Source organism: Miniopterus schreibersii (assembly GCF_964146895.1).
Source record: "Miniopterus schreibersii genome assembly, chromosome: 10".
Classification (NCBI taxonomy): domain Eukaryota; kingdom Metazoa; phylum Chordata; class Mammalia; order Chiroptera; family Miniopteridae; genus Miniopterus; species Miniopterus schreibersii.
Window position 1 is genome coordinate 4,253,006 of NC_138110.1, and position 14,156 is coordinate 4,267,161.

Sequence of the window (14,156 nt, forward strand, 5' to 3'; positions counted from 1 at the left end):
AAAATGGGCTCTTCCTGTTTGGTGGCTTCTTTCTCACTTCTGGGAGATTTTCAAGTTGGAGCGTTCAGGTCTGCTGGCTGCACCTCCCTTGTTGTGCTGGCCCCTGGGGGGACGTTGAAGTGGTTCCTGGTAGTTTTTCCCTTCCACGCAGACCTTCATGGGCCTTGCTGACACTTGGGTGTGCTCGCAAGAACAAATAAGATCATTTATTCAACATACCTACTGTGCGCCTGCTCAGGGGGAGGCGCTGTCCTAGGTGCTGGGGAGACTAAGGAAAGAGTTGCTCCAGGTGACACTGATGTTCTAGGAGGGGGGGGCAGGCAATAAGCGGTTAGATGGGTCACAAATGGCATTCAGAATTAGTGCCACGGAGAAAAATAGAGCAGGCATGGGACGTGGGTCCTGGAGTTGGGTACAGAGCACTGTTTCAGACAGGGTGCTCAGGGACGCACCCTGGGAAAGTGACACTGGAACAAAGGCTGAAAGGTAAGGAGGCAGCAAGCACTTGGATGTGGGTAAAGATCGTTCTAGGGAAAAGGAAGGGCACGTGCAAATGCCCTGGGGTCAGCCTGTGCGTGATTCTTTCACAGAAAATGTGGGAGCAAAGAAGAGAGAATTCCAGGACAAATACATGTGGAGGCCAATGCCCAGAAGTTGATTCCCCTGGTCAAGGTTCCCACTTGAAAGGTTCGAAGGGTTATTTCACTCTGCAAAGGTACGGGTTCCCAGCTTACACCGTCCATTAGCCCTGGCAGAGGGCACCCCCTCCAGTAGCCGCCAGCAGTTGTGGATTCGGGTGTCCAGGGGTTCCTTCTTGGAAATGTTGGTTCCAAACAAACTCATGTATTTCTCTGCACAGCAGTGGAAGTGGGGGCTGGCTCAGCCCTCCATTTCCCCCCCCCCCCAGACACATGATTCACCTGAGGTCACAGTGAGTGGCAAAGCTGGGATTGTGACTCGGCGATGGTGGAGGCAAACCTCACGTTCTGAACCTGTGCCCTCAATTCTGCCATGAGCAGCAGTGCAGGAGCCTTGGGCCCTGGAGCCAGGCATGGTCCAGCCAGCATGGGACTTGTTTCCTCCTAGACACTGGACACACCAGACAGTACCTCAGGGCTGCGTGTTCAGATAATCGGCGCCAGATGCTCAGCTGTGTGCTTGGCAGGAGTGAGCACTTGATAGTCTGTTTTTAAAAAAAAATAAGAAAGCTGGCCCAGGTTTGCTGCCCACCTCCCAAACCTCAAGAGGAAGACACCAACTTTTTTAACCTATAAGTGATCTTACCCAAAGAAACTAACATGCTGCCGGAGGTGTTTGAAGTGGCACCAGGAATGTACAGATGATGTGTTTTAGAATTGTACTCCTGAAACCTATGTAATTTTAGTAACCAGGGTTACCCCAATAGATCCAATTAAAAAAAGAGGAAGAAAGCGGGAAAGAAATGGCACCGAGAGCAATCAGAAAGTTATTCCTTTGACGTCTGGCTCAATTTTATTTGAAAATGGGGAGGGGGGGGGGTTGGGTTCTCATTCGAATGCAGTGGGGGGAGGGGAGGGAGGAGGGGCCGTAAATGAAGTGGCTGGAACCCCAGGCAGGCTGGGGCGCCGTGGAATGACAATGAGCCGGCCCTGGTGGGTCTCATCCAGGCAGGCCTAACAAGATTAGATTTTCATAAATTTCAGACAGTGCCAGTTCCTAATTCCTCCGTGTGCGGCCGGGAGGCCAGACAGGGCAGCCTGCACGGGCTGCTTGTTAACCAGGAACGCGCCGGCGCCCCTCCACCCGGAACAGACACTTAGGGGGGACACGGGGGCTCGTCTGGCTGGAAACCTCCTGTGGGCTGGCAGGAGCCAGGTGACCTCCGGCCCGGCTCCCCAGCTGAGGAAAGAGAAATGAGCTCCAGCACCCCACTGCCACCCAAATTATTCCCCCAAAGCTCAGTGGCCATCACACCCACTTAATACCTGTACAGCCAGGCCTGTTCTTTGCACAGCTTAGCAAATTCCATGCCAGCCCCTCCCCACTGACAGCTGGGAAGGGCCGAGGCTCCTGCCCTTAGTCCAGGTGGCACCCCTGTCACCAAGAACAGGGGCCATGAACTCAGACTCCAAAGAATCACAGCCTTTCCCTGCACTCACCCGACCTGGAACACAGGCTCCAGGCCACAGCAGCATTAGCCGCACCTGTGCTGTGGTCACCAGTGGAAACCACAGGCCCCATGTCCCATTGAAACCTGCCAGGTTGAATTTAAGGCGATCGTATCCCCAAGTCGCAAACATAACCGTGTGTTCTTCCCGGATCACAGATCTGGTTGAGTGTTTCATAACTATTTTGAAATAATTGGTTTCTTTTTAAGCCACAATTTAAATTTAATTTTAAAAAACACATTCTGAGAGAGCGTCCTGGCTGCCCCAGCCGCCAGGGCTCCGTGGCAGAGAGGGGGCGGAGACCGGAGCCTGGGAGCTGTGGGTTCCAGACCGCTCCCCGACTTGGCTCCTGGCTGCGAGGGGGCCTGTGCTGCGCCCCAGGGGTGGTCATGGGAATTAAGAGGGAAGCCCTGTGCTGGCGAGGTGCTTGGCACACAGGTGGTGGCAGAGGAGATGGCAGCTGTTAGTACCTTTACCCAGTGCCGTGGGCGGTGCCCACAGCTCCCCCGAGTGCCTGGCAAGAGGTTCCTTCCTAACAGATTTTCCTCTGTGTTGGCGGAGGGAGATGGGCACCACTGGCCGCAGATACTGGCTTCCTGGACCACATGGTGGGTGACGCTCCAGCCAGGTGACCAGTCCCGTTAACAGGAGCCCTTTGCTTGAACCTGTGCAGTTTCTGACATTCTGGAGCCAGAGTACTCAGGACCAGTGGGAGTGGGGCAGTCGGCCTACCCTGGCCCTGGCAGCATGGGCTCGAGGGTCTGGGCCCTTGTGCTGCATGGCCTTCAGCCAGCCGGCCTCAGTTTCCTCATCTGTAAAGGACGGGGGGAGATCACGTTAGTGTCTACGTCACAGACTAACAGTGAGGATTCAGTAAAACAATGTCCATAGGATGCGGCCGTGCCTGGCACCTAGGGGACCAGCGATGTGTGTGCACACATCTCAAAGTGACTGCATCTGTCTCTGGCAGAGAAGACAACCTCGGGGAGCATCAGACCACGCCAGTGAGGCAGAGGAGCCTGTTAACTGGAAATTATTCACGAGGAAAGAGGACACTAAATGAGAGGTGACTTTACTTTGCATGTGGAAGATGGGCCTGGTCACCCCCGAGAACCTGCCACGTTCACCACCTGCCCCAAGGGAGGAATTACAAAGAAAAATGACAGCGTTGTGCCCTGGCTGGTGTGGCTCAGCGGTTAGAGCGTCAGCCTGTGCACCGAAGGGTTGCGGGTTTGATCCCCAATCAGGGTGCGTGCAGCCGATTAATGTGTCTCTCCCACATCGATGTTTCTCTCTCCCCCTCCCTCCCTCCTTTGCACTCTCTCTAAAAATCAATGGAAAAAATATCCTCGGGTGAAGATTAACAACAAGAAAAAATACGACAGCGTTGCTCTCTCACCCTCCCCATAGCGAGAGATTTGACATCAGAGCAAAACTAAGGGAAAACGATGCTTCTTTCCCAAAGGCTCCATTCCCACAGCCAGGTCCTGAGAGCAGGGACCGGTGCCTATAAGTCCCTGGTAGCCTCAGATCCAGCTGCCACCCTGGCTGACCTTTTTGGGCGACCTTGCCCCAAACCCCTACCCCTGGGACAGAGTTAGCAGGGCACAACCAGCACTTCCAGGGCATCAGCCTGGGTGAAGGGCGCCGTTCGTCCCCACAGGCTGTTGGGATTGTGACGATGGAGCCCGTGCTATTTCCCCCCATTCTGAGCTCTCCAGGTTGTGGCTGGGGCTCACAGAGGTGTGGGCGCCCTGGGCCACACACCTTGCAGCTGGCAGATGGGGAGGCAGGACCGACCCGAATCCTCAGGGGTGCTCGGGGTGTGGGGAGGGGACCTAACAAATACCTCAAAAAGCCGGGAGTATTGAGCAGAACCGAGGTCTCCCCATCATAGCTCTCGGGGAGGCTCTGGGTTCGGGACCCGGCCCTGCTTTTTCTAAGGCAACTGCTCCCTGAGCCTTAGTTTGCTGGTCTGCAAATTGGGGATGGGAATGGCACCCGCCTCCTCACTCGGGGGAGGAGAGCTCAGAGCTGCAGCTGTTAGAATCATCACCATAGTTACAGTGAGTAGTTACCATGTGTGCAGTGAGTTGGGCTGTGGACCGGCCCACCCACCCCCTCTTGCTCTGTCCCCTCTGTGACCAGGCTTTGGCTGTGAGTCCTGTGGTCACAGGAGATTTGGGGACCAAGGTCAGGGGCTCAGTGGTAGGACCCACTTCTGCATGTACCATGCAGGGTACTTGGCTTCGTGTACGGGTAAAGGGGAGGTCTGTCTTATTGGGGAAACTGAGGCAGGCTCCACACGTGCCATTAGCAGCAGAGTGACCTGGGACTCCTTTGGCCCTGTGCTTTGGCCTGCCCAATGCTTTTAAAAGTCTTCACCATGCTGCCAGCATTAGAGGCGAGGCAGCTTCACAAATGGCTTCCAGGTTCTGGAGAGGTGGGGCGGTTTGGGCCCCCTGGGAGCCTGCCCGGGGCACTGTCCTGTTTGGCCCACGGGGTTTCAACCAGGAGCGCCGGTCTAGAGCGGTGCGTGGACTGGGGAGGGGGCTCATGCTCCATTAGCGATGCCTCCCGTGGGAACCGGGGTGAGGAGTCAGCACAGATGCTGAGGGCCAAGCTCCCCAAGGGGCCGGGCAGATGACAGACCCAGGTGAGGCTTGGGGCCAAGCGAGGGCACACGCCTATGTGAAGAGGTGGTTGCCCACAGTTCCATTTACAGGACTGTGCATGCAGATGTCCTCGGGTCTCCTGTTTGCAACCTTTCCCAGCAGGTGCTTTCAGGGTGCACTTCCCAAGAAGGGGAGTCCTCCTGGAAGGAGCACCCTGCTTGTGAAAGAGCCTGGGGGCTGCTTTTGGCAGGACCAGACCCTCTCACCCATGGCCAAGGCCAGAACTCCCAGCCCCGGGCGCTCTCTGCCACGCAGGCCGTGGTGAATCAGCTGCTGGGGACTGGGTAGCTCTCCTGCCCCATTCAGTGCCCTGCCCCCGTGCCTTTGTGCCCCTGGTGTGGCCTATAGTAGCCAGTTTACAACTTTCTCTTCGGGCTAATAGGTTTGGGGTTCCCCTGTGTTGCTGTAGCTGGGGTGCTAATGAGCCCGCAGTAATCAGTCACCTTGAGGGCATGCTCCCTGGGTGCCCAGCACATCGCCACACAGAGGTGCCCGGGCAGGCGCCCTGCATCTCCCCCTGTACTTGGGGCAGCTGGGATGGACTCAAGCGAAGTCCAGGGTCACACAAAGGCTGTGCTGGTCTGAGCAGAGGCTTGGGGACCCTCGGCCGTCTCCCTCCTGCCCTGGGCCCAGACTCCAGGCGTTCGGCTTCCAGAACACGGGACCCAGAAATCAGTCCCACTTGCCCTTCTCCCTAGAACTGCTCCCTCTGTGCCCCCTGTGAGTTTTCTGTCTGTGCCTTCATGGGGCTGTGGCCCAGGACCTAGGTGGGCACAGCAGTGCTATCTGTCAGGAGCCCAGTGCTCATTTCTAGGGGTGATTCTCTCACTCCGGACCCCAGACCCCAGAAACCAGATCCCCCTGTCATCTGGGCCCCTCGTGGCTGGTCCGTGGAGCTGTGGGGGGTTCTTCACACCCACGCGGCCTGCTGGGGTCTCATCCATGGCCCTCGATGGCCCTCGCAGCCCTGCTGCTTCAGCCAGTGCTGCTGCCTGGCCTGAGGGCACCAGGAGGAGGGTAGAGCCTGGCCCGGGCCCTGGGAGCCGCCTGGGAGGGGGCACAGGCGGTCCCACACCCTCCCTCCCTCCAGGCCCAGCATGGGCAGGCCCCTGGAAACGGAGGGAGGGGGAGAGGGCTGCCCACCTCTGCCGTCCGGCCGGGGTGAAGAGTGTGTCAGGTTCGGGGAGGGGAATTGCAGGCCCCTCTGAGACGGGAGGCCATGGTGCTGCACAAAGCAGGCCTGTGTGTCCCCTGAATGGGTGGCTTTATCCCAGGCCCTAATAGACAAGACCTGGGCCCTATGGAATCAAGCCAGGCCGCCCAGGCCCTAGACCAGCCTGTCTGGGGAGGCAGGAGGTGTGGCCACAGTTACTGGGTTGAGGCCAGACGCCTAGCCTTTGCCCAACCCAGGCCCGCCCTCCTGGCCAGAAAGTGAGGGAGTCCTGAGAGTGGCGGAGGCTTGCTGAGTTCCTGCCAGGCTGGGCCCTAGCCTTCCCAGGGATCCATGTCTCACCAAAGTCCCTGGGCAGTTCATCGTCCCTTCTGGCCTCTCCAGAGTAAAATGGGGACACAGTCCCACCCATGGGCCAGAGCCAAGGCCCAAACTCCAGATTAAATTCTTGGGTACAATGGACAGTCAGGTGAGAGGAGCTACCAATTCTGGGCCCTTGAGCTACAGGAGCCTGTCACTTGACCTCTGAGATGGGTGGTAAAAGTGCCCCGGACATGTGCTCAGCCCTGTGCAGGGATGCCCACTGCTGCCAGATCATCGTCATGGGGCTTTCTGTGCATGTTAGAGGTTGCACAGCGCCGCTGGCCCCTGCCACTCGATGCCAGGAGCACCCTCTGTGTGACAGTCACTCCTGTCCCCAGATACTGCCATATGTCCCGTGAGGGGCAGACTTGCCTGACTTACTGATGGTGCTGAGTAAGCTTGGCACAGTTGGGCAAATGTATGAGAAGGTAGGGGTCCTGGAAAGCCTGGGCGGGACAAGGGGCCAGGGCTTCCAGAGGACGTGGGTTCTGTGTGGAGAAGCTCCCGTGGCTGGACCAACAGTACCGGTCACCAAGGATGCATTGTTTTCCTGCTGGGAGCCTCAGAGAAGCCAAGGCCAGAGGCAGGAGGGGCTGGCCCTGCAGGGTTTGGATTTGGGTGGGCCCAGCGTGGGGGCAGGCTGGTGACAGCCACACCTCACCTGCAGCCGGTCCCTGCTCCTCCAGCTCCCTTGTCTGTCTTGGAGGAGGAAAAGCTGAGTCAAGTGGCCGTGAGCTTGAACCTGTGCCCTGGGGGCCCTTGGCTAGTAGCTCTTGAGCACCTGGTGGCATTTCGGAGTCTCCTTGACCCAGAATGCTTGTTGGGCTGGGCATTCTGCCCAGTGGGCCAGGGGAGGCTGGCACCTGCCGGCTGGTGGCCCCTCTTCCCTGTTACCACCGAGTCCCCAGCAGGACCAGCACCAGCGTCGCCCGCTGCAGGGTGGGGGTGGGGGGTTCCTGCTGCACCAACCAGGGCCAGCTGCAGAGCCCCTGACACGGACCCGCCTGAGTCAGCAGAAACCTCCCGAGCTCCCTTCCCGGCACTTGAGGGTTTTTCCGCCTTCAAGGGGAAATACCAAACAAAATCAAAGCGAGAAATGAAAACTGCAGTTACACGCAGCCATCGGGCTCCCTTTTCCTGCCTCTTCTTCAGAGGGGCTCCTCTCATGCACTTGCCTCTCTGGAGCGCGGTGCCCGTGTGGCGTGAACGCCTGTGCCGTGTGTGTGTGTGTGTGTGTGTGTGTGTGTGTGTGTGTGTGTTGCGGCCCGTGTAGCAGTGGCGTGTCTGGCTGGGTGTATGTGTTAGGGGGCCGGCGTTGGGTCCCTGAGGTCTCACACCGCCCCTTGGTCTTGCAGCGGAGCTGGAGTTCGTGGAGATCACCATCATCGTGGTGGTGGTGATGGTGATGGTCGTGGTGATCACGTGCTTGCTCAGCCACTACAAGCTCTCTGCGCGCTCCTTCATCGGCCGGCACAGCCGGGGCAGGAGGAGAGAAGACGCCCTGTCCTCAGTAAGTGCCCGCCCCTTGGGACGTGCCCAGGGTGTCCCACGTCGGGTGCCAATAGCAGGGGACATGGCTCTAGGTCCAGACAGAGGCCTGATGGGACGGGGCGGTGTTGGAGCAGAGGTGCCTAGTTCTGCAGTGGTGACCCAGACACAGGGAGGGGCCCTTCCCTCCAGCCAACGCCCTGCAGGTGTCTGGGCCAGGGACTCAGGGCCTTGGAGGCAGCATGTCATGGCAGGGAGGGGACCCTTCCTGCGGCCAAGTTTAATCCCAGCTCTACCAGTCCTGGCTCTGTGCCCTCAGACCAGTCCCTGATCTGTGAAATGGGGCTACAGTCCCCATTCATTGTGTAAAAGCTTGGGGCAGAAGCTAGGGTCCGAGGGGCGGGCTGGGAATTAGGGGGATGGTGGCACATGGGCGGCCCCGAGGCTGTGGGCAGCGCACATCTCTGGATCTGTGTTCCTCCGGCGCTGGGAGGACAGTGACAGGACAAGGAGGCTGGTGCTGGGCGTGGCCTCCCGGGTCCGGGACGTGAGGCTGACGGTATTGCTCAGTCTCTGGGGCTGAGCCGAGTCTGCCCCAGGCCTGTCCCGGCAGGTTCCACCACCTGTGCTTGCATCAGGTGATGGCCTCAGTGTGTCACCGGGTTGCCGGGGCAAGGAGCGGCTGCTCTGTCCCTCCAAGGCGAACACTGGGTGCCCCAACCTGAGACCCAGCACATGCCCTGAGGGCACAGCTGCTCTGAAGGAATCGCTGCTTCCACAGCCAGGGCTCACCTGTGTTCAGTGGTCCCGCTGTTACCTCAGCCAGCCCAGCGACAGTGCTGCCAGCTGCAATGCACGTCTGCCGTGGCTTCACTCGCCAGCTTCACTCAGCAGCCTGGGAACCCCATTTTAGAGGGGAAATAGGCTCAGAGAGGTGGGAATACTAGCCTGAGACCACACAGCTTTTAAGTGGCAGTTTGAAGAGCGGCCCCCATTTGTTCTGCCTCAAGTGCTGGGGAAGTGAAGGCACTTTGTACAAAGAATACACCGCCCCAAAGCATGTGCTCCAGGGTGGGTCCCCTTCCCCTCTGGGCCTCAGTGTGAGCGTCTGTGGAATGGGTGGAGCTGGCTTTTCTCCCTCCACCCCATGTGGCCCTGGGAAGATGAAGTTGGGGAGAGTGTGGGGGAGATGCAGAGGCTCCTGTGGGAGGCGTCCCTGCGTCCATGGAGGGGACAGCTCTGTGGGCAGCACCTGGGACTTCATGCACAGACGGAGGTTAGGATTCAAGCCCTGGTTCCAGGATACCTGAGGTTAGAAAAAGCCCTCCTCCCCCCAGCTACCCGTCTGCCCAGCCACCTGCACAAGTCCCTGGGGATGCCTGGCTGGGTGAACACAGAGCCTTGTTAGGCCTGATGTAAGTGTGGTAGCTCCCCTGGGGACCCACTGCCAGACAGGGCAGGTCTGTGGAGTCTCAGGGCCCAGCGACCTCCCAGAGATGCCCAAACCGCCCCTGGCCTGGCTGTCCTACCGTGACCCCTTTTCGGGGTCACTTCCTGAGAGCGTGTTTCCTCATTGGCACACAGCCAAGCCCATTCCCACGGTATCTTCTGTGGTGGCTACGTTTGCCTCACAGCAACGGTGTTAGTGATATAGCAGATCGTGTGCCCCACAAAGCATGAAATAGTTTACTCTCTGGCCCTTTAAGGAAACAGTTTGCGCACCCCTGATCTAGATGGAAAAGTGGCCGGCCGGACAGCTCACAGCAAGGGAGCTTTTAGAAAGAAAAGGGAGCCAGATGGAGCCTGTGGTGTCAGGGATGGGAGGGGGAAGAAGGAGCTGTCAGGAACAACCTCGGGGGTCTAGCTTTTGCACCTGGAAGGATGTGGGGGCCATTCACTAAACTGGTGAACAAGGTAAGTAAAACCGGCCCCTGGGCAGGAGGGCTCTAATCACAGCCAGCTGGATGGTGGGTTTCCGCACAGCAGGGCCAGGTTGGTGGGGGAGCTGAGGCTGTAGCCTCCTGGGAGGGGCATCTGGCCCGGTGGGTGGTTCCTGGATAAGTCCCTGAAGGAGGAGATGACTTCTAGGTACAGAAGTTGGAGGCAGTCAGGGACAAGGAGGGAGGATGGTTCTGGGGTCTACAGTGGGGCCCCCAGGCACTGATGGGTGTTTTCTTTACCTACCTAGGTGGTGCTACTTTGCAACCAGGTGGAAAACCCCTAGGCTGTGGCTCAGCGGGTGGGGTGGAGGGAAGAGGACCTCATAGGAGGGCTTTAGGCAGGGCCTTGTCTGGATCACATTTCATCCAAGCCACCTTGCACCCTCCCCCGGGCTTCCCACTCCACATGGGAACAGGTGCTTTTTTGGGAAAATTGAGACTGTGCTGTCACAGTGCCTGACAGCAAGGCAGCAATTGATACGGAATTATTAACATTAGTAGCAAAATGGTCATTGATGACCATACTAACGGTAACAGTGTATGCCTGCTTTCTGCATCCCCCCACCTGGAACATACTAGACCCCAGTGAGTCTTCATGGCTTCTGGTGCATTCCTGATGGGACAGTTTTGAGAGACGCAGGCCCCCTCGCGGCCATATGGGGAATTGCCGTCCTCTGGGCAGGTCCTCCGCAGACTGCAGGTGTGAAGCCTCAAACGGGAACCCTCCAGAAAACGCGCCCCCAAGGACGTTAATGGGATGATGGATGTTTGTGATTTTGATTGTGGTATGGGTTCCTGGTATGTACATATGCCAACACTTAGCCAAGTTATGTACTTTGAACATGTGTAGTTTGTATGTCAGGTATATCTCAATAAAACTAATTTTAATTTTTCAAAGAAGACATCCCTCCCTCCAGGGACAGTGTCTGGGTTTACTCCTCAGATGAACTGATCCTGGTGTGGGGTCCCACCTTCCTGACCCTTAGGTGTCTCCCCGTGAAATAGGAATCTCAGTAGAGAGGGAGGGGTCTTTCATTAGTTGAGAGAGATCCCTGGGGCCTTGGGCAGGGTTTGTAGCTCTGTGGGAGCTGAGGGCTCTGATGTCTATGTCGGCCCCTCTGTGAGATGGGCTTGCTGTCTCTAACCTCTCTTTGGTGGCTCAGGCCAAGGTCAGGAGGCCTGAGCAGGGCAGAGGCTGCCCCCAGGGGGTAGTGGGTGTGAGGGAGCCAGTGGGCAAACTGGAGTCCAGAGCCAGCCCCCTGCATTCCTGGGGGGAGTTGCAGGCCCCACCCAGAATTTCAGGGCAGAGGGCATAAGCTTCGTGAGGTGGCAGCTACATGCCTGGCACCTGGCCCAGAGCTTGGCACAGCAGTGGGGCCGCATCCACGTTTGTTGACTCACTGACTTGTTCGGTGGCGAGCAGCTGGGTGGGGCACTTTCTCATTAACTCTCTTGTATTTCTTCACCTATCACCTGGGCTCACAGATGGGAGGCCAAGGCAGTCAAGAGCTAAACAAACATGGAGACAAGATCATTCTCATGAAGGAAATAATTAGGAGACAGGATTTTTAATGGGTGCGGGCCCTTTAGATAATGGTGTCAAAAAAAATCTGCAGGGGACACTGGAATTAAAAAGCAAGGAGCCCCGGCCCAGGTGGCTCAGGTGGTTGGAGTGTCTCCCATGCATCGAAGGGTCTCGGGTTCAATCCCTGGTTAGGTCACGTGCCAGAGGCAACTGTTCGATGTTTCTCTCTCTCTCCCTCTCTCTCCTCCCTTTCTCCCTTCCTCCCACCTCTCTTCTTCTCTCTCTAAAATCAATAAACATATCCTCGGGTGAGGATTTTTAAAAGAGCAAGGAGTTGACCATGTAGTGGGGTGGCCAGTGCAAAGGCCCTGAGGTGCACACTTAGCACCTTGATGTGCTAGACAGCAGTCAGCATGGCAGGAGAGAGCGAGGTGATGGCATCCAACATTTTCATGTGCTCACTGAGAGCCACGTGCACCCCAAGTGGCTTTTACGTGCCACTCCTTCAGTTCTGGAATTCAGTAACTTGCCCAAGGTGGCAAAGCAAGGAAGGGTGGTCAAGGCCAGGAGGGCTAGATCAGGCCAGGCTTTCTTAGCAGCTAGTTCTGGAGTTACTGTGGATTTATTCTAAGGCCAACAGGAGGCGCTGGAGGGCTCTGAGAAGGGGCCCACGCATCAGCTGCATGTTTTGGGAAATGTGGAGGATGCATTTTTAGGGACAGAGTGGACGCCCAGAGATCGAGCATGTCTGAGAGGTGTCCTGAGCCTAGGCGGGGAGAGTAGGTGGGGCTGGAGAGAGGTGGATAGCGCAAGATCTCATTCTAAATGGAAGGTCTCAGGGTCCAAGCCGGGTGGACCCTTGGCCCTCTCAGCTCTGTCCACCCATCCCCCTGACCTGTCTCTCTCCTCCCGGTACAGGAAGGATGCCTCTGGCCCTCGGAGAGCACGGTGTCAGGTAGCGGAATCCCGGAGGTGAGCCCCGTGCTGCCTGCCTAGTCCCTTCCCGTTCCCCTCCACACCTGCTCCCCAAAGTCCCCCAGCCCAGCAGGTGCCCTTCATGGGGCTGGAACAGTGTGGCTGCTACAGGCTCACACTCTGCCCTTCTGAAGAAATATGCTTGGTGGCTGGGACCCTCCCTGCCCAGACAGTACACACGCCCTGCCCCCAGGGAGCAGCCCACAGCGTCTGCCACAGGCCGCCCGAGGCTGCCCTTGTTTCAGCTCGGGATGATGTTCCCACGCCAGGGCTCCTGGGACAGGCGGAGGCTGGGCCCCAGGCTCAGCTCCCGCCGCCCTCCCCCCTCCCCAGAGAGCAGAGTCGCATGCACCCATCCTTGCCTCGGGCCCTGCTTCTGGGGGCCCTCACCCTGCTCTGCTCCCTCCAGCCACAGGTCTACGCCCCACCGAGGCCCGCGGACCGCCTGGCAGTGCCACCCTTCACCCAGCGGGACCGCTTCCACCGCTTCCAGCCCACCTACCCCTACCTGCAGCATGAGATTGACCTGCCGCCTACCATCTCTCTGTCGGACGGGGAGGAGCCGCCACCCTACCAGGGCCCTTGCACCCTCCAGCTGCGGGACCCTGAGCAGCAGCTGGAGCTCAACCGCGAGTCGGTGCGCGCGCCCCCGAACAGAACCATCTTCGACAGCGACCTGATGGACGGTGCCATGCTGGGCGGCCCCTGCCCCCCCAGCAGTAACTCGGGCATCAGCGCCACGTGCTACGGGGGCGGCGGGCGCATGGAGGGGCCGCCCCCCACCTACAGCGAGGTCATCGGGCACTACCCCGGGTCCGCCGCCTTCCAGCATCAGCAGAGCAGCGGCCCGCCCTCCCTGCTGGAGGGGACCCGGCTCCACCACTCACACATTGCGCCCCTGGAGAGCACCGCCGCCTGGAGCCAAGAAAAGGAGAAACAGAAGGGACACCCTCTCTAGGGGTCCCGGGGCCTCGGCCGAGGCAGCGGTGGGTAAAAGCGAAACACTCCGCACTTCTAAGAAGGGAGAGGAGGATTGGGGGACACGTGGGGAACGCGCACCACCATCCCCTCCCACCTCTCTGTGTATAAATGTTCCGTCTGGTCTGAACGCACAAGCTAAGAAAGCTTGCAAAAAACAACAACAAAAAAAGCAAAACAAAAAACTAACAAACATGTTTTTGTTGAGCGTGTCTTGAAGGCAAAGAGAAAAAAAAAATTCTACCCTAGTCTTTCGTGTTCCCAGTCGGGCTTCGTGAGGGCTTACTTTCTTTTGTTTATGACGACTTCACTTAACTTTAAAAACATATTTGCACAAAACCTTTGTTTAAAGATCTGCAATATTATATATATAAATATATATAAAGTAAGAGAAGCTGTCTGTGCGAGGGTAGGAGTATTTTTGTATTAGAAGAGTCCTATTAAAAAACACACGTTGTTTTCTGAACTCAAAGAGAAAATGGCCGTTTTTGAGTGCCAACTCCGCAAGTGTGTATTACCTTGTAAAGAAAACAATTACAAAGCAGGGGTTTAGAGTTATTTATATAAATGTTGAGCTTTTGCACTATTTTTTAATATAAATATGTCAGTGCTTGTTCGATGGAAACGTCTGTCGCGTCTGTGGAGACTCCAAGGGAGAAGCGTCGAGTTACCCGCGGCCGGCGAGGGTGGGCTCCGCACGCGGTTTGGGGAGAGGCTCCCGGCGGGCACTGTCCCGCAGAGTGGACGCCTCGGCCGGTGATGGGTCCTTACCTCGTTACACATTCCCTCCCGGAGGGGACGCGCTTTTCCCCTCTGGGTCAGAACAGCCCTTGAATCGCACGAAGTAGGAAAGTTATTCGAGGCCCTGAGTTCAGGCGGTGGCTTTGCCTTTCC

General features: G+C 57.7%; 1 protein-coding gene across 1 annotated transcript in view; it reads left to right on the forward strand.

Moving 5' to 3' along the window:
* Window positions 1–13,484, forward strand: part of PMEPA1 (prostate transmembrane protein, androgen induced 1) — a 47,506-nt gene extending 34,022 nt beyond the window's left edge. Inside the window, exons 2-4 of the mRNA XM_081150385.1 lie at window positions 7,712–7,866; window positions 12,228–12,281; window positions 12,694–13,484. Of these exons, the coding sequence (XP_081006511.1) occupies window positions 7,712–7,866; window positions 12,228–12,281; window positions 12,694–13,242 (758 nt within the window). The 3' untranslated portion in view covers window positions 13,243–13,484. The remainder of the gene's footprint in view (window positions 1–7,711; window positions 7,867–12,227; window positions 12,282–12,693) is intronic.
* Window positions 13,485–14,156: the final 672 nt, after the last annotated feature.